General features: G+C 43.0%; 2 protein-coding genes and 1 long non-coding RNA gene across 3 annotated transcripts in view; 2 read left to right on the forward strand and 1 right to left on the reverse strand.

Moving 5' to 3' along the window:
• Nucleotides 1-21,042, reverse strand: part of LOC146577283 (protein NLRC3-like) — a 682,649-nt gene that overhangs the window by 256,863 nt on the left and 404,744 nt on the right. The gene's annotated exons all lie outside the window — the stretch shown is intronic.
• LOC146577292 (uncharacterized) lies at nucleotides 16,210-17,935 on the forward strand. The gene is made up of 3 exons (XR_014889375.1): nucleotides 16,210-16,285; nucleotides 17,672-17,792; nucleotides 17,877-17,935. It is a non-coding gene; the product is annotated as an uncharacterized LOC146577292 (long non-coding RNA).
• Nucleotides 17,938-21,042, forward strand: part of LOC146577293 (protein NLRC3-like) — a gene marked incomplete at its 5' end in the record, with an annotated part of 140,589 nt that continues 137,484 nt past the window's right edge. Inside the window, one exon of the mRNA XM_085267649.1 lies at nucleotides 17,938-17,978. Coding sequence (XP_085123775.1) covers nucleotides 17,938-17,978 — 41 coding nt within the window. The remainder of the gene's footprint in view (nucleotides 17,979-21,042) is intronic.

Here is a 21,042-nt window from a genome sequence, read left to right on the forward strand (position 1 = left end):
CAGCTACAATCTTTGTTGCAGGGATCTTCTGCCAAACAAGGCTGAGAGAAGATTTCTTACAGCTGTCATGTTGATGCTGTTTCAGTCTTTGGGCAAACACACTCATATATTAGGGCTGATATCAGGGCTGCACAAGTTCTTTGTGTTTGTGATCATGAATAACAGAAGTGTGCCTGTTGAAGATCATGTTTCTACATTATTATATGTCCTGTTATTGTTCTGTGTTATATTCAGCTTTCAGCATCCTTTCCCAGCCCCTGTTACACCATCCATACAAAGCCAATCTGACTGTGAGCCAATGTGTTTGTTTGTGTTGGATCAATAGATTTGACAGACTTGGTTCATCCAGAGGGAAACAGTCCAAATTCAGATCTAATGAAATGATGGAGGCTGTTTCCTACCACGGTGCTAATGTGTGACTAACAAGGCTCATGGTCTCCAGCAGACCAGCGCCTGGAATGAGGTGAGCTGAGTGTTGCTTTGGTGGGTCTCTGCCCACGTCATGCATCAGGATTCATGTTGGCAATAGTTCATATCTCTGTTCTTCAGCCTTCATCACAAAGCTGTGAAGGAAAAACAAACATCTAACAGGATCTGATGGATGCAAAGTCCACTGAGCTCTTTGTCATTTACAAACTTGTCCAACCAACAAGAGCACAGATGAAAAACACAGTGACAGTTACAGGATTTTGCCATATATGAGCATAGATGACTTTCATATAGATTTTCAATGCAGGCTTTTGGTGAGCCGCTGGGTTCTGTCTAATAATCATCTCAGCATTTTACAATAGAACAGCTCTTTATTAGCTCTGCATTTATTGTTATTGGACATGAAACAAGGAAGCTGTTTCTCATTGGATGTTAGTTTCATGTTCATCAGGATCATTTTCTAAAGAGCTGATATTGAGACCATTTACTGCACTGGCTGCACATCCTGTCTACATTTCTCTGTATGTGCTGTGTTTGTCTTTCATGTTTCTCCATATTGACACAAACAGTGAACAGCAGCAGATCTACTCTTCATCTGTTTTAGGCCCAGTGAAAGATATGAAGCAGAAATGGTGTCATTAGGAGAAGAAGAGGAGAACAAGTCCGGCGAGGAGGCAGCAGCTCTTAAAGATGAAACAGCAGCTCAGCCCTGAGCTCAGAGAGCTGCACATGAAAAAGCTCCTCAAGCAGATCCTGTCAGAGGTTTGTCATCAACAGGAGGAACTGTTCACATCATAGGATGAAGATGCTGTCAGCTGGATGAAGAAGGTTATTTAATGCAAACGTTCACACTGAAGTCAAATTGTTGTCGTGTTGAACAGATTCATGTACTGATCGTCTCCAGAATGTTAGAAGAGCTTCAATGAATCATTAGAAACAACTTACAGCTGCACAGCTGTGTCAAACACATCTGTGTGTCATTGTGGGATTGTTGTGTTTCTACATGTGACACACGTCTAAAACATGCACACAATCTGAACACAAACAGGGACTCATGTGTTCCCACAGCCAGATGCTGAGAGCCATTTCCTTGTAGTCCTGTGTCTACATACATGAACCATTAGATGTTATTGGAATGATTGTCAGCTCTGATAGTTTCATGTGTGTTTAGCTGGACGCTGTTTGATCCTCGACATGTTTAAAGGTGTCCAGTCCTGAGACACTGGGGCTGGAAACAGCTGTGATGTCATTGGACTGTCACACAGACAGAAGTGCATGAAGTGAGCAGCCGAGGAGCCGCTGATGTTTTGGATTCAACAGCATTTGAAAGGTCGACACAGACACATTTGCACACAGAAAGCTGAATCTGTCATATGCCACAGTGAACTCACTGTTCAGTGTTTTTCAGGAAGCTTCTTAACTGCCTCTGCTGCCAAACAAGCAGCTGATGTCCTTGAGAAGAAGCTGAAGAAGTCTTCAACAACAAATACAGGAAGTGGACTTTCAAATACTAGATTCACTTTAGACTCACAGAGAAATGACTCAACCAGCTGTGTTTGACTATATGAAAGGTCAGTGTGTGTCTGCACACAGACTGTTGTGTTGGACTGTTATTCAGTTGTGTGCTGAATGTTTTCAAATGTCTGCATCTCAACTGTGATGAGGCTGGGGGTCATGGGAGGCCACCGTAGCAGCCTCTTCAACATCATGACATCATCATAAATGCTGCTGGACTGTCTGATGGGCTGACGGTGAAAAAGCCGTCGGGAAGGAAACAGAAGACATTTCAGAGGCTGCAGCAGATTTCTTTGATTCGGGGCCTTTTTCAGCTTTATTGGACAGAGCAGTGAAGATAAGTGACAGCAAAGCAGAGAGAAAGGGGGCGTGGCCCGGGTCAAAGCCAGGCCAGCTGCTCTCCACCTCGTGGTCACCTGCTCATCCTAGTGAGCTCCACCAGCAGCCCTTTCACACACTTTACACTGTCAAACACTGTGTGTGGACCTCAGCTAACAACAGGCTACATTTAAGTCTGGACTACATGCTTTTATATTGTTTTTATTCCATCAGCAGCTCAACATCATGAGCAGCTTTGACATAAAGACATCAAACTCAAGCTGACTTTAAACTACTTTTAATACAGGGGCTCAAAAACAACAACATCTTTATTATATATCAGGACAGAAAGTCATTTCATCTCAAAGGGAAACAGCTTTATTTGGAATAACCAGCACTATCAACTGGTTTGGGATCTCCACCAGTTTCATGTCTTTGCAGCTTCTCCAACAAAGTTCCTGTAAAATCAGCATGTTTGTCTTTATTGGTTTGATAGTGATTGATTATTCAGTCCCAATCTGCTGTCATCTAAAGAACAAAATGATGTTTCTATGAGTCACAAAGCTCCAGATGTTGTCGGCTTCACAAAGAAAACAAAGAACTTAAACACAAAGTGTTTGGAGCCAAAATGTTCCCAAGCTGCTCTTTTTGAAATGGCAGAGGTACAGTGGTGTCTAACAGCACACTGTGGAAGGCAAACATGTTATTGTTGGATGAAACTTCATGAATCCTTTGTAGATTTGAGCTGTTGGAGCCTTTCTTTTCTCTTCAGGTGTACAGATGCTGAGGAGGCAGGTGAAGCAGGTGGAGCTGTTGTGATGCTGCAGAGGGTGTGTCTTAGTAACTCTGTGAGGCAGAACTGGATCCAACATTGTGGATGTGTTGATGTTGGAGCCATTAAGAGTCTCTGGCCACACTGTAGGATTTCCCTTTGATCCACTGTGGGGGCATTTTGGAGTCTGTCAGTGAAACTCTTCATGTTTGTGTTTGACTCCAGTTTATAGAAACAGAGAAATGTGTCATGCTTTTGTTCGGCCTCCACAAATACACACATTTGTTCATTGGTTGGACTTTTTGGAAGGAGACACATTGAAAACCATGTTAATAAGATCTTGTTGTTTCCTGTGGATCCGACACAGAGAGTGGACTTCAGACAGAAAGCATGGAAGAGATTTTAGAGGCCGTGTGTGGCAACAGGAAGTTTCTGTGTGTTTGCTGATCTTACATGTGGAAAACAACACGTGATGTTTGTGAAGTTCTACAATGATCATTGTTCTCACAGCATTTTGAGTGGGAACAGTTCAAACTGGGAGTAGTGGGAGTTATTTACTGATTGAAACAAGCTGAATGTTTCTGTGACGATGAAGATCAGCAGCTCAGCTGATCAATGAACTGACATCTATCAGTCGTTTCATGAGATGAAGTCATCAGCAGACATTTGTTCTGACTGTGTGATGAATGTCAGAACGTCAGGGCTCTGCTTTAGTCACTGCTTGATGATCATTGGCTCATTGTTGAATCCAGGGGCCCAGTCTGACCTCTGACCTTTGCTGCAGGTCTTCTGTGTTATCTCCACTTTCATGTCTGATCTTCTGCTGTATCGTCCAAAATAAACATCTGGATCATTTCCAACACTTCAGCAGATCTTTAGTTTGGGCAGTGCAGCACAGAATAACACATATTGTACTATACTGCCCACTTCCTGATCTTATTGGATCTGTGTGTGAGGTTGGTGAAGGAAACACATGTTTACAGAGTGAGTCGCTGCCATTAGGAACTAGTTTTTATATCACAGCCTGGAAATCACACAGGACCATTTCTGCAAGTGAAAAGTCGTCATTGGAGGAAAATGATTGTGTAGTTTGTGCGACTGAAGAATTGTCCCAACTACATGTGCTGCTGACCTTTGACCTTTCCTTTAGGTGCACAGAGGAGTCTGTGGAAACATCCAGAACTGAGGCAGTGCTACAGATGCTTCAAATAAAGTGGTGTATTATCCATGTTTTCTATGGATCACATCCAGTATCCTGATCTAACGAGCCCCCTTTTTGTGGATTTTAGAGCCTCTGACTTTTGCTGCGTCTCATTTCAAGCACAAGAGCAAGAAGTGGATGAAGAAATGGGGCAAGTGGGGTCAGTGTGGTGCACGTCAGCTGTGCTCACACATGCTTTCACAAAGAACATGTGTGTTCATCGGCAGCATCAAGGTGCACTTTAGTCTTCATAATAATAAAGTATTCTGACTTTATTCTTCTGAATCCTCACAGTCATGTTGCAGCTCTGCTTTGCTTTAAGAAAATGTTCTACCAGGATGTTACTTTCCTAAACGTGTTCTCCAAATGTTCCAAAGACTTTGTTCTAAGTAGTTCTACATGATGAAACATCCACACTGAGTTTAAGAAGGACACACAAACACCATCTGTCCTTTCATCATGTGTACAAACGTGTTCAGATGTCAAATGTACCGTGAATGGATGCAAATGTGGATCGTTCCAATAAAATGAGGCAGTTTTGTAAGTGGATCCCAGTTTGAAGTTCATTAAAACCTATAAGAACGTTATTCAAACCAATTTTATCCAACAGGAAGAAGCATCAGGGGAACAGGAAACATTCAAACATGTTTACTGTAAGAACTGCACAAAGGAAGAAAACACAATCCTACACACGAGCACTTTAAAATGGACATTTAGCTTTTCAAACATCAGGGAGCTGCAATAACAACACTGTTCCCATTCTGATCAGACTGAAAGATTTATAGAGATTTATCCATGTGCTGGAAAAGGATTTGATATCAACATAGATGCAGATTAGCAGGAGCATTTTCTTCATATTGATTTAGAGTTCAGTACCAGGAATATGTAGAATTAACATCTGTGTGCATGACGAGTGATGAAAATTCAAAGTCAGGCTTTCAAAGGACGTCAGAATTGGTGTCTCTATCTGTGACTGTCCCAGAGGAACCTACCTGAGGGATTATTACAGATCTGTCTATATAGAAAGACTTGCATTGATTCACAGTGTACAATTCTTTCTAATCTATTAACATCTTCCTCCAAATCCTGTTTCTGCTGCATCAGAAGGGCTCAAACCTCCTGCTGTTTCTACTGGACCATAAATTCTACTTTATGATCATCTTCAAAGATAAAAATGAGAGTTTATTTGTGAACTCTTTGAAATGTGTCTGATGTTTAGTTTGAACCAATCCTGTGTCAGCTGCAGCCACATCATTGCCACACATACAAATGGGTGCGTTCCTGTTTAGACCTGCTGGCTGTCAATGGGCTTCATTCCATTTCAGACTGCCGGTGGTCGGCTGTGATCTAAACTCAACATGGCTCCTGTGTTAGAAGAGCCTCTGATTTTAAACTTTGCACATTTAATAGTTTCTTTCCAACACTGTGGAGCTACCAGCCCAGTATATGTAGCCACAGTAGATGGAGTTATCAAGCTGACTGACAAACATCAGGACTCATGTGATCCCTACATGTGGACCTTTCACAGATGGATCCAAGTGCAGATTCAACTCTGCATCACATTTGACTTCAGCTGTTACACACTTTCTAGCTGTGTCACTTCCTGCTTTTTGGATCAGATAGTTTATTCATGTCCACAAATGTTTGGCTGCATGTTTTTATCATCTATATTTCCAGTCTTCATGCAGCCGATATTTCATGTGAACTCCAACCTGCCAGCTGCCATCATGTTTTCAGGGTTCATTCAGTGTTGAAATGTAGGACAAACAGCAGCACATGTTCTCTAAATGTTTGCTGCAGTCATTTTAAATGAAGCTGATACTACATGAGACATTTTCCATATTTACTGTCTTTGAACAGAGAATAATAAAGCCAGCAAACATATACAGGCTGTGCAAATACAAACTTCTGTGGTGCATTTGATGACCTGCAGAGGAGAACAAGTCGGGCTTTTCAGCCCTAACACAACCTCTTTGTTCTCAATACTACAAAACCTTCAAAGGCTGATATGCAAGTTTGCATGAATCACCAACACAGTTTTGTTTGTTTCTAGTATAATTATAAATAAGCTGATCAAATATCTGCTCACTGATTAGATCCAGTATCTATTACAGATGAACTGGATATCACAGCGCATGTTGTTAATCCGTCATATCAAACTAAACCGTGTTGCTGGTGTAAATATCCTCCAATAAAGTCAGATGAGGGCTGCTGTTGCCAGGTAACGATGATGTCACACTGGATCTTCTGATCTTTAGCATCGTAGCGCTCGGAGTCTGATGTTGGCTCATGTGTTGTTAAACACCAACATGACGTTCTACTAGTCAAGGCCTCACCTTAACCCATTGAAACTGTCACGGTTCGAATTTTGAGGAAGAGACATACGACTGAACGTCCATAGTGGGTCAACACAAATTATTGTATTAAAACACATATATGTTGTGAAGATAGGCTCTGTAAGTTTCTTTTGGTTTGGAAGGAAAATAAGCGCAGACATAGTCCTAGGAGGGGTCCAAAAAAGGGATTATTATTAAATTATTATTAATTATTATTAAACACACACAGTTACAGTGTGGGAAGCCGTTCTTCGGTCTTCCCCCTCTGCCCTGTTACAGAAAGCTTTATAGCCATTATGACGTCAGGACAATTCCCAGATTTCCTCTTTCTTCAGAACAACAACCCTTTCCCAGAATTAAAACCAGATTTTTCCAATCATCGGTATCTGGGAACATAACCAATTGTGTACACGATTGTGCAGTTGTGTGAGGTTGTCGGTTCAAGCCAACGAGAGTTCACCATGTCCTTACGTGACCTACTGCGGGCTGCCTGGACCTGCAGCTCTGCTGGTGCTCTCTCAAGATAGAGTATTGTATTATAGCAGATTTACTAAATGATAAATGATACATTATAATATTGATGATAAACTGATACAGACTAATGAAGTAATGATGAAATAATGACAGTGCTTTATGAATGATAACACAGTGACAGTAAAATAACATGTTTTTCTTGACAATGCTGATCACACAGACCCACTAATAGAACTGTTTTATCAGGTTTATGCAGCATCACCATTAATGTCACATTTAATCAGACCACATTTACATTATAAGCCCACTACAACCATTATCAACATGTTAAATTACATTATACATCTGCACTGATTTAAAGTATTTTAACCGGATTCATTTTTTCCACCTTAACAGTTCATTCCTCAAATCAAACAAGATATTTGACCCTCAAAAAATGTACCAACAAATAATTTTGCAATAAAATATTTTTCAACTTTTACAAGTGAAATCAAACAAGTGTATTTAAGAGTGAAACCTGACGTTGGAGTCAGAGCTTTTCTTCAGCTGCTCTGCTCTTCAAATGTAAGGCATCGACGGCTCTCCTTTTCAGCTCCGTAGGAATATCAGCTTCTTCTGTCTGACAAATGTTAGTGAAACAAACCTGACAAAACAAACAGCAGCAGTAAGAGTAAATTGTACTTATGAACTCACTGAAAACCCACATTTGAACTAAACCTTCTTACAAGGAGACTTCACAGACATGTTGAAATTGTCCTTGTGATGTGAAGACAGTGGACTGTGGTGGACACTGCAGACTGTTGGACTTTGTTACGATCTTCTTCAGTCTCTGTTACAGCCGTGGATTTGCTTGGACAGCCTTATAGCGACTGCCTGTCTGTCTGAAACAAAGCATTTACATTAAAGACATTTACACAAAATACAAAGAACACATGTCAACATCACATATTTTATTATTTATTCTATTATATATTATTATCATTTATTCATATTTATTTTTCAGTGAAGATGACAACCAACTGCAGCTTGAATCATTGAATTTACACCAAGCACAGGTGACCGAGAGGTTTCGCAGGTTTTTCCTCCCTACTGCTGTCAGACTCCACAACATGGTCTCTGTAGAGGACCACACACACACAGACAGACACACACATCCCATACACAATTGTAAATCTCGCCCTGTCTCCTTGATGTGCAATGACACCAAGTGCAATTTTTCCCCTATGTAACAAAGTATTTTATTTGACTATTATATTCTGTTTATCTTATTCTATTCTCTTTTTTCTCTTAATTTTTTACTGCTCTTGTGCTTTCTACCGTGCCCATCTGACATAGTGCTGCTCATCCAGATTACATCCAGGAAACTTCCAGCTGTGATTGGCCCGTGCAGGCTTGTGATCAGATGTTGATTTTAGGGAGCACTTGACTTTCTTTTGCTTTGTGTCCTCTTGGGATTCGATATCACAAGGCGTCACACACTGATCCATCCTCCTCCTCTTCCACCTTCTGCTGGGTCCTGAGGCTAAAGCAGCTGGACTGATGCTTGTGGACATCCATGGGGGAAGAAGCTGCTTGCTGAGACGGATCCACGTCCATCATTTCATTTAAGAAGTCCAGCTAACGGACGTGATGCTGGAAAGTCCGCTGGTCCTTAAATGTATCCTTCTATGGCTGTTTTTGTGCACAGCCTGGATTCTCAGTTTGTGTCGTTGGATTTTCTCACATCGGCTCACAAATGTAGGATTTTGTTTTCAGGTGGTGCTGAAATGAGTCGTAGGGCTTCACGGTTCAGGATCAGGTCTCAGTGCTGCTGGCTGAACTTTGTCTCATGTTCTGAGTCTTAAATAAAGTCAGTCAGGATTACTTCTTGTGTCGAGTCTTATGAGAACTTTGTGATTTCAGTGAATACTGGCACAGATTCAAAGCAGAGCTTAGAAATTTGAAATATATTTGCATTACAAATGGAGTTTAGAGAACGAGCTGTGTACAGGAGGTCAAAGGTCAGAGCTCCTGTGGGTTTGAGGGGGGCCTCATGTTGGAGAAGGATGATAAGATAAGATAAGATAACCTTTATTAGTCCCACACGTGGGAAATTTGTTTTGTCACAGCAGGAAGTGGACAGTGCAAAAGTTATGACGCAAAAATTAGAATACAATAAGAATAAATACAGTACACAACTGTACAGAATAGAATAAAATAATATACTATATACAGTAGAATAAAATAGAATAAAAATATACAATAAGATAAAAATAGAATACGAATGCTATATACAACTGAGTAAAAATACAACGATGCCAGAAAAGATTAGAAAAGATGGAGTCTGACCTGAGCCAGTGTTTGACATGAACACATCAGCACTGCTGTCAGTGAGCCTAATGACAGCCGTTAGCATCATTTCAGTGTTTCAGTCATAAAAACACTTCCTGTCACTGTGGTGGTTACAGTGACATCATGCAGTTTGTGCTTTGACCTCCAGAGGGCGACAAATCAGCACAGACAGAGAGCTCCATTCAAACTTTGCTGCCATCAGGAATAATTCTTCAAATATAATCATCAGTGTTTGAGCAGTTATGATATCAGGGACAATCTAGACATGTGTGACAATACTGAACATGTCACATGACACACCTCAAACATCATGTGATCCACTCTCAGTCTGCACTTTCATTCATGACTTCAACAGGTTGAAATGAGCTTTGAAGAAACATTCAGTGAAATAAATCTTTCATCACATGGATTCATGTGAGCAGCACTAACATCTCATGTGATTTCAGATCCCTAAAAAGTTTTGTTCCAAACAAAGCAAACAACAAGATTTCATGTTAACAAGTGAACTTCTGTCCGAACCAGCCGAAAGTCAAACACACTGATGAGGGTCAGAAGCTGCAGTCAGACTAACATTAAATTATAACACCAAAGATCTGTTTCTAAACAGTAAAGTCTGTAGATGATCGGGATCCATTAAACATGTCAGACTGATTTAATATTTCTCCATTAATTGTTTTTACTTTCCATTAATACTGTGATATGATGGCTTGTTTTAGTTGGAGAAACTGTGAGCCATAACTTAATAAAGTGTTTGTTGTTTTTGAATCATGAGGTGGAGTACAGATGACTTGTGTTTTTTAATGTGTGTGAGAAAGTTAATAATCTGTGAAATTTCTAAAAGTCAGATTAATGAAGTACATCCAGAATTAAACCAAAAACACATCATGATGCATCAGAGAGCAGCTTGGTGAGTTTAGTATTTTGCCCAAAGATATTTGCATGAAGACTGAAACAGACGAGGATTGAACCACCAACACTCTGATTAGCAGCTGACCTGCTCAACCACTTGAGATGCAACCACTGAGAAAGAAGGACTAAGGTAGCAGAGTGGATTCATCACGGCTGCACTCTGGTTAGTTAAGTTTGAAAACATGTCTCTAATACAGACTGAGTGTATGCAGCAGGGACCTGAGAAAAACTGCAATAAAGAATTAAACTCAGGGGACATCAATGAGTAGATCCCACTCTGCCTTTGAGCTGAGAGCAGGAAAAGGAAGAAACATATATGAGTGACTAACTGTATTCTTCTGTTAAAAAACACTATTGATAACTGTAGAAGAATGTTAGTTTGTTGTCTTTGTATCTGACAGAAAAAAGTAAGAATCATCTTCAGGGTTCATGATTTTAAAATGGAACATCAGGTTTCAGTGTTTACAGTCAAATATTGGAGCTGTACCAGAAACAAACTGAGAATTCAGTTTCTCTGCTTGTTTACACAACACTGCTGAAGGTACAAGGTATCATGTTAATAGGTGAACTTTACGCTGAACCCATCTGAAATCAAAAACACTGATGAAGGTCAGAAGCTGCACACAGCTTTTACACAGTCAGTAAAGTCTGTACATAATCAGGATCTATTATGTCAGAATAATTTTATTTGTGTCTTTAAATGTTTTTACTTTTCTTAAGTCTTGTGATATTATTTATTTATTTAGAGAAAATGATTAATAGAAAATAAATAAATGAATAAATCATATCACAAGACTTAAGGAAAGTAAAAAAAAGAAAATGATTAATAGCATCTCTGTGAATCGCAACCTTATCATGGTGGAGGGGTTTGTGTGTCCCAGGGATCCAAGGGGCTATGCTGTCTGGGGGCTTTTGCCCCCTGGTAGGGTCTCCCATGGCAAATTGGTCCTGGGTGAGGGACCAGACAAAGAGCGATTCAGAAGACCCTTATGAGAAAAACATTGAAGGAACAGTTTACCCTGCCTGGGATAGGGTTACCGGGGCCCCGCTCTGGAGCCAGGCCAGGGGAGGGTGCCCGAGGGCGAGCGTCTGGTGGCCAGGCCTTAGTCCATGGGGCCAAGCTGGGCACAGCCCGAAAAGGGGACATGGGCCCATCCTCCTGCAGGCCCACCACCTGCAGGAGGCGGTATAGTGGTCGGGTCCATTGTGTGACGGGCGGCGGCCAGGAGCGGAGGCCGTGGCGGACTGATCCCCAGCTGCCAAGACTGGCAATTGGAACATGGAATGCCACCTCTCTGGTGGGGAAGGAGCCTGAGTTAGTGCGTGAGATTGAGAGGTATCAGCTAGATATAGTCGGGCTCACCTCTACGCATGGCTTGGGCCCTGGAACCAGTCTCCTGGAGAGGAGCTGGACTCTGTCTCAGTCTGGAGTTGCCCCTGGTGAGAGGCGGCAAGCTGGGGTGGGTATTCTAATATCCCCTCGGCTTGCTGCCGGTACGTTGGGGTTCTTCCCGGTGGATGAGAGGTTTTGTTCCCTGCGTCTTAGGGTCGGGGAATGGGTCCTGACTGTCATCTGTGCTTATGCGCCGAGTGGCAGTTCAGAGTACCCAGCCTTCTTAGAGTCCCTGGGTTGGGTGCTGGAAGGAGCTCCACCTGGAGACTCTGTTGTCCTGCTGGGCGACTTCAATGCTCACGTGTATAACGACAGCGAGAACTGGAGGGGCGTGATTGGGAGGAACGACCTCCCTGATCTGAACCTCAGCGATGTTTTGTTATTGGACTGCGCAAATCACAGTTTGGCCATAACGAACACCTTTTTCGAACATAAGAGTGTCCATAAGTGCACGTGGCACCAGGACGCTCTAGGCCGCAGGTCGATGATCGATTTTGTAATCGTATCACCAGACCTGCAACCATATGTTCTGGACACTTGGGTAAAGAGAGGGGCTGAGCAAGGTGGTTGGTGCCTGCCGTGGTGGTAATCCCCGAACCAAATGGTGGACACCAGAGGTGAAGGGAGCCACCAGACTGAACAAGGAGTCCTATCGGGCTTGGTTAGCCTGTGGGACTCCGGAAGCAGCCAACAGGTATCGACAGGCCAAGTGGAATGCAGCTCGGGTAGTGGCTGAAGCAAAAACTCGGGTGTGGGGGGAGTTCGGAGAGGCCATGGAAAAAGACTTTTGGACTGCCTCGAAGAGATTCTGGCAAACCGTCAGGCGTCTCAGGAGGGGAAAGCGGTGCTGTACCTGCACTGTGTGTAGTGCTGGTGGAGCACTGCTGACTTCGACTGAGAAAATTGTCGGGCGGTGGAAGGAATACTTCGAGGACCTCCTTAATCACACTTACAGGTCTTCTGAGGAGGAAGCCGAGTCTGGAGATGAAGGGAATGACCCGCCAATTTCCGGAGGCGAGGTCACTGAGGCAGTTAAACAACTCCTTGGTGGCAGAGCCCCTTGTGTTGATGAGGTCCGCCCAGAGTTCCTGAAGGCTCTGGATGTTGTAGGGCTGTCCTGGTTGACACACCTCTACAATGAGATCAGGGGCAGTACCCCTGGACTGGCAGACTGAGGTGGTGGTCCCCATCTTTAAGAAGGGGGACCGGAGGGTGTGTTCCAACTACAGGGGGATCACACTCCTAAGCCTCCCTGGGAAAGTCTATGCCGGGGTGCTGGAAAGGAGAGTTCGTCCGTTAGTCGAACCTCGGATACAGGAGGAACAATGTGGTTTTCGTCCTGGTCGCGGAACACTGGACCAGCTCCTTATCCTCTCAAGGATACTTTAGGGTGCATGGCAGTTTGCCCAGCCTGTCTACATGTGTTTTGTGGACTTGGAGAAGGCATTTGACCGTGTCCCTCGGGGTGTCCTGTGGGAGGTGCTGCGGGAGTATGGGGTGTCTGGCCCATTGCTACAGGCCATTCGATCCCTGTACAACCGTTGCAAGAGCTTGGTTTGCATTGCCGGCAATAAGTCGGACTCGTTCCTGGTGGGTGATGGGCTCCGCCAGGGCTGCCCTTTGTCTCCAGTTCTGTTCATAATTTTTATGGACAGGATTTCTAGGTGCAGCCAAGTGGCGGAGGGCTTTCGCTTTGGTGGCCTCAGAATCTCATCTCTGATTTTTGCGGATGATGTGGTTCTGTTGGCTTCATCGGGTGATGGCCTCCAGATCGCACTGGAACGATTCGCAGCCGAGTATGAAGCAGCGGGAATGAGGATCAGCACCTCCAAATCTGAGGCAATGGTTCTCAGCCGGAAAAAGATGGAGTGCCCACTCCAGGTCGGGGATGAGTTCCTACCTCAAGTGGAGGAGTTCAAGTATCTCGGAGTCTTGTTCGCGAGTGATGGGAGAAGGGAGCCGGAGATCGACAGACGGATTGGGGCTGCAGCTGCAGTAATGCGGACGCTGCACCGGTCCGTCGTGGTGAAGAGGGAGCTGAGTGTAAAAGCGAAGCTCTCAATTTACCGGTCGATCTACGTCCCTACCCTCACCTATGGCCACGAGCTGTGGGTAGTGACCGAAAGAACGAGATCGCGGATGCAAGAGGCGGAAATGATCTTCCTCCGAAGGGTGGCTGGCCTCTCCCTTAGAGATAGGGTGAGAAGTTCAGCCATCCGGGAGAGGCTCAGAGTAGAGCCGCTGCTCCTCCACATCGAAAGTAGCCAGCTGAGGTAGTTCGGGCATCTGACAAGGATGCTTCCTGGGAGTCTCCTGGGTGAGGTGTTCCGGGCATATCCCACCGGGAGGAGGCCCCGGGGCAGACCCAGGACACGCTGGAGAGATTATATCTCTGGGCTGGCCTGTGAACGCCTTGGTGTTCCCCCGGATAAGCTGGAGGAGGTGGCTGGGGAGAGGGAGGTCTGGGCTTTTCTGCTTAGGCTGCTGCCCCCGCGACCCGGCTCCGGATAAAGCGGATGAAGATGGATGGACGGATGGATGAAAATGATTAATAGTCAAAACATAATATAGTGTGTGTTTTTAATTGTTCGCAGGAGTGCAGACGATCTCTGTCATTTTTTTTTTCATTTGTGAGCAAGAAAAGAATCTGTGAAATGTCTAAACGTCAGATTAAAGAAGGAGTTCATCCAGAATTAAACCCAAAACACATCATGTTTGTCTGCGCAGTAGAAAAGTAGAAAAATGTTAACAGGTCCTGTTTAAACAGCTTTACACAAAACCAGAAAAAAGAAGCACCAAACAGGCAGAGTAGGTGTTCATCACAGCTGCCCTTCGGTTGGTTATGTTAGTGAACATGTTTGTAATAAAGACTGAGTATATGCTTCAGGGACATGAGACAGACTGCAACATGAACAAGTAGATCACACAGCACCAGGAGCAGGAACAGGAAGAAGCTTCTAAGAGTGACTCACTCACTTCAGAATTGAAGTGTTAAAGTTGTAGTAGGTACATAGGTAATTCTTTGTATCTGGCAGTGAAAAAGTAAGAAAAACAATCACCTTCAGGGTTCATGATCCTCAAACTGGAACATCAGGTTTCAGTGTTTACAGTCAGATCTCAGAGCCTTACCAGAAACAAGCTCACAGGTCATTTCAGTTTCTTTCTTTACACAGCACAGCTGAAGGACATCAGGGTTAAAAGGACATGCTCATGCTTTGACTCCTCAATTATTCACAGTCTGCAACGTGGTTACCATGGTGATGTACATCAGTGAAAAGTGACCCTCTTCATAAAAACTACAGGGGGTCATCAGAACTGCAGAGAAGGTGATCGGCTGTCCACTCCCCTCCCTGGACTTAATTGCCAGCTCAAGATGTCTTTCCAGAGCCAGGGCAATTATAAAGGACCACCTCCATCCTAACCACCACCCCTTCAACATCCTGCCCTCTGGAAAAAGGTTCAGATCCAGCAGGTGCAAAACCAGCAGACTAAAGAACAGCTTCTTCCCGTGGGGTGTCAGAACTCTTAATTAACTAAGAGTGTGTACAGGCTTCCCCAACACATCCACTCTGACACTGCTGTTGATCATCTATGTGCAATATCTCAGTCTTTCCATGTTCTGTCCAATATTTTTGGCTGATGTGCAATATCCTTGGTATGTGCAATATTTTCGGTCCTGTGCAATATTTTGGTCCCAGTAGAACTACCATTTCCACCCTTAGTGACCATTGCGACCTTAGTGACCATAACCCTTATTTATTTATTATATTATTCAATTCAGTTCAATAAAAAGTTATTGATCCTGAAGGTTGACCCCAAAGGAAATTGGATAATATTTAACTGCCCTTGTATACAGACCCACATGTTTCTGTTTCAATATTTCTTACACATACACCATGTATATAGTTTTACTCACATATATGTATACAAATACATTGCTTTTTATTTTATTTTATTTATTTATTTATTTTTATTTTTCCCCCCTCGTTGTATGTTGGTTTCTCTTCTTCTTACTTTTGCACCTTTGTGGTCCAGCTACCCAATTTCGCTGTGCAAGAAACAGCACAATGACAATCACAAGCTCTAAGTCAAAGTCTAAACCTGAAATAAACCAGAGTTAAACCTAAAGTCGCTTTTATAACAGAAAATACGGCCTGTTATCATTCCTATATGACGATGTTTAAATAAACAGCGCTGTCAGTCTGTCATAGGACTGATCTCTGATCTATTTCTTTAAGGGAAAATGTCTGAAGTCAGAGGAGGCTTTGTGAAGTGAAACTGCGTCTGCTTCCTGAACCTGTTGGTTTGTGAGAGATTGAAAGGTATTAAAGAGAAATGACCCTGTGTTCCCCTCAAGTTCAGACAAAATGGAAATAAGGGAAGAAATGGGAAAGGACGCAAGAGGTAAGCTTCACTTTTCACAATTTAAATAAGTTCAGGAGTTTGAACGATGTTATTAAATCAACATAACTGCTGCTCCTCCTCTGTCCTCCCACCTGTCCTGCTTCAGGTGGAGCCCCGCCTCCTTCCAGGAAGCAGCTCACCTGTGTGTCCGTGTTTAGTGTCCAGGTGTGGAGTGGAGCTTGTTGTTGGTGTGTGAAGAAACTGTAAGTTTTCTTTGTTTCCTCCTTTAACAGTTTATCTTTAGGAACTTTACTGTTTGTTCAGCTCAGGTTTGATTTCTTCGCACAACAAACTGTGTGTGTTTGTATTTCCAGGAACAAACCCGTCATCTCTCCATTAACCCTTAGACGCAAAAGCAGGTCAAAAATCAGTCGGTGAGGTTCTTTTCTTCTTTAGTAAAATCATTTCTGCTTTGACAGTTTGATGGATTTTTCTTGTTCATGACACTAAACTGGAGACTAAACCGCATGTATTAAACTGCTGAATGCTTTTTAATATGCATTTAACATCTAACTGATATTTGATGGAAAAAACAGTCTAGAAGATAAATTCCACACAAAAATAGAAAGCAATGTTTAGCTCTATGGTCTTTCCACATTACTCCTGAATTTCTGAAACATCATCACTGGATGTGTCAAGAGATTTATTCTTAAAGACACTTCTTCAGCTGAGAGTGGAGAGAGAGTGGAGACACACACGCTGCAGATTTTACTTGCAAGGGCGGTCACAGAGCGCTCACATCAGAGAGTGGGGGTCCTGTGCTCAGCGCTCTGTTACCACTCTGGTCTTTATTTATATACAAAAAATAATACAATAATGAATACGTCTGTTCATAGACAGAAGAATGTTAGTGCGTATGTGTGTTGTTGGATAAACAGGGAGTGAAGATAAGAGTGGTTCAGGTGTATGTGTGTGTGTTGTGGGAAACAGAAGGACTGTCTTCTTGTTAGGAAGCACAGATAAAAGTGTCCATCTCTCCTCTTCCTGGCAGGAGTGAAATAATAATAGCTTGTTCAGCTATTATCGCTGTGAGAAAGAATTTATAAAACAGAAACATGTCTTGTACAACAAGGACAACAGTGGACAACAGTCTAAATCATCAAAAGATCAACATGCAGTATTCTATCATATGCAAACTTATATCATTAAAAGCTTATACTGACGACTAAGTACAATTTTATATTGACAGGATGGAAGAAGCTTCTCATTAGCACTAAATCAGTGTGTGTGCAGTTCTCTGCAAACAACAGGAAGAATTAGTGTGAAGCTTTAACTCTGCTGATCCTCTTTGAATCCTGGATCAGCTGAAAGGTTTAAAATGTTGTTCACACGTGTTGGACTGACTGAAGCTTCCAGTCACAGTGAATCAGTGTGTGTCAGTGAATGCATCGTGTGTGCTTCAGGCTCCATCTAGTGGACTGATAGCAGAGCAGCTGATGGCAGCTTCCTCTGCCTCACACTGCTGTCTGACTGCATCCAGCTGACACTGAGATGAAGCAGGAAAGAAGCAGCTGATATTTGGACAGCACACATGATGAAAGGAGGATTTCAGCTGATGTGCACATGAATGATTTGTGTTTCCTCTGCAGGTAGAAAGTGTGTGTGAGCTGAATTGAGCAGCATGGATCAGTGTGAGGACAGAGAGGAGGGAGTCCCTCCCTCTAAAAGCACTCTGTGTGGGGAACATGAGAGCCAGACCAAAGCTCAGAGGTGAGATGACCATCTCTAACTGTCCATGACTCTTCTCCATGTCACAGCTCAGCACTCACATCACTGCTCCATCATTATTCACAGGAACCAGCCTGGACCTCCACCCAGCTCTGTGTCCTTACAGAGTGACCGGTCTAAAGAAGATGTAATTTACTTTAAATCAGACGTGTGTTGTCCTGCAGAGAGGTAATGTGTGTGTAAATGTTGTTGTGACTCAGTGTTTGTGAATAATCATGATCATCATCATAATCATCATCCATCATGTTTAATGTCAGCTCAGCTCTGTTTCACTCACATCTTTATGTTCATATGTGAAGTGGTTTGTGTTGGAGTGTTTCCACAAACACAGCAGTCAGAGTATAAAGAGGTTGTAGGAGGTGTTTGTGTAGTGAAGAGCCTGAGTGTCTGTAGGACTCCAGCAGGACTCCAGCAGGACTCCAGCACTCCTTTGTGCTTTGATTCAAACACAGTGTCGTTAGGAACTTCCTCTCTGTTGTACAGGGTGGGCCATTTATATGGATACACTGTAATAAAATGGGAATGGTTGGTGATATTAAAGTCCTGTTTGTGGCACATTAGTATATGTGGGGGGGCAAACCTCTTCAAGATGGGTGGGGACCATGGTGGCCATTTAGAAGTCGGCCAATTTGGATCCAACTTTTGTTTTTTCAATAGGAAGAGGGCCATGTAACACATCAAACTTATTGGTAATGTCACAAGAAAAACAATGGTGTGCTTGGTTTCAACGTAACTTTATTCTTTCATGAGTTATTTACAAGTTTCTGACAACTTATAAAATGTGTTCAATGTGCTGCCCATTGTGTTGGATTGTCAATGCAACCCTCTTCTCCCACTCTTCACACACTGATAGCAACACCGCAGGAGAAATGCCAGCACAGGCATCCAGTATCCGTAGTTTCAGGTGCTCCACATCTCGTATCTTCACACCATAGACAATTGCCTTCAGATGACCCCAAAGATAAAAGTCTAAGGGGTCAGATCGGGAAATGTTCGAAGTAGAATAAAGGGCCATTCTCCAACTGATGTTTAGCCAGTATTGTAATCTTCTTTTCACCAGCAAACACCGTGAAAAACTATGGTGAAATGATCAATGAAAAACACAGATATTACATCAGCAGAACAAAAATTACAATTCAAATAAAACGTACACACAAAGTAAATGCACCAACATACCGTGTGCGCCTTTCTACTGAACATTCATGAGCAATTGTAGTCCATACCGTCCATATTTCCACCTTTTACACAAGCCAGCCTTCTCTTTCTGGCTCGAGCCTTCAGTCTCTGGTGACATGTGCGCTTAATTGAGCATCACCCCAAAGCATGCGCACCACAAAGTGCCACTCTCAGGTCCACCAGTAGGTGGTGACAACACAACATGAATCCAGATTAAACACCAAATTTTGAACATTGCAATCACATAATAATTACATTCCAATACACTGCCACCAAAATTACAAAGGATTTCTATTTACATGTGTTAAACAAAATTAAATCCTGTAATTTTTTATTAATTGACAATCAAACATCAACTTATGTTACAAAAAAAATCACTTCTTAAATTAACTTATAGATCACATATTATGTTTGTGCTCTTAACCCTTGTACTACTTCACTGTAGTTTAGACCCTTTAACTAGTACCACTAGTTTCTGAACTGGTTCAAAATTGACATGGCCTCGTAGAAGAAAGTTCTCAATGAGATGTCATCTAACCTTCCTGTAGCTTGGGCTAGTACACAACTCATGACATTCCTAACAGCCCGGATCTGTCATTCCCAAAAGCCTCCTCTGTGACTAGCTTCAGGAACATTCATTTGAAAGTCACACTGGTTTTTAGCTAGATAAGTAGAAATCATCTCCTTGTCCAATTCCAATAGACCCTTCTTGAACTCGTTCTTAGCTCCGACAAAAATTGTCCCTTGGTCAGAACAAGTCTTTCTGACTGTGCCTCTGATTGCTATGAAGCATCGTTTATAAATGCGTCAGTGGAGAGATCCTCCAACATCTCAATGTGTGCGGCTCTCAAGCTTAAACACGTAAACAATAGGCCATACCGCTTCCATTCCCTTCGACCTTGTTTCGTATAGAAGGGGCCGAAAACATCAAATCCAGTGTAGGTGAATGGGGGCGAAGGATCCACTCTGTCAAATGGCAAGTCAGCAATGCATTGTTCTTCAGCAGGCCCATGCACTTTTTTACAATTGACACACCCTTTAATGTATTTGGCCACTACCTTACTGCCACCTATGATGCAATAGCCACTTTCCCTGAGTTTGTTCAGAGTTTGGCCTCGGCCTTGGTGTTGCATTTTCTTGTGACAGTGGTCAAGAATGAGTTGTGTGACAATGCCTTCTTTTGGAAGGATTACTGGAAGATTCAATGCAAATGGTGCTGAGGACTTTCTCAACCTTCCTCCAACCCTAAGCAAGTTGTCTACCAAAATAGGATCGAGTTGATACATTTTTTGGTACTGTCTCAGCTGAACTATGGACACGCACACACATACATATACACTGATAAGCACTCACTCATCCCCCCTCCACATGCACATGCTCGAAACACGTACACACCCTCACTATCACCCTCCCTACCCCGGATCCAACGCCTCCTCCCATGCTTACCTCCCATCCGATGTGGACACTGGATCAGCTGGGGGCGCAATCGTAGATTGCAGCGGTCGCAGATGAGCTGTACACACTGGAAAACTCTCCCATGTTGCTAGTCTGTGTTTATTGTGCTATGGTGTGTTGATATCTGTGCATTCCTGTATTATCCTTTTGTGTTACACATTTTGATGTTTTTTTTCCCTTGCTACCTAGCCTGACCTGTCTCCCCAATGTGATGTTTGTGTATTGTATGTACGGTTGGCAAGGTCTGTCATCTCGATTGTGGGCAACTGCAACTGACAAATAAAGGCTATCTCATCTCTCATCTCATCTCAATGCACGTTCTTATCAGCCACGATCCTGATGTATGAACATTGTCCATAGTCACTGCTGCTGGCATCCGAAAAATGATCCAGCTCACTTTTTTTTTACCTTGCCGAAGTTCTCAGGAACAAGGCATCTTGGTATTTTAATCCTTTTTAGATTCTCCAAGTCACCGAGCCATGCTTTTCATTTGGTCTCTAGTGCCGGGGGAATAGGTTCATCCCATCCCACTCCGCGTTTGCACATTTCCTGGAGTACTTGTTTTCCTGTCAAAATGTAGGGTGAGAGAAATCCCAACGGG

This window comes from Mchenga conophoros, linkage group LG3, assembly GCF_057382185.1.
Source record: "Mchenga conophoros isolate Kocher_MC1m ecotype Shallow Benthic linkage group LG3, M_conophoros_male_GT1.1, whole genome shotgun sequence".
NCBI lineage: Eukaryota > Metazoa > Chordata > Actinopteri > Cichliformes > Cichlidae > Mchenga > Mchenga conophoros.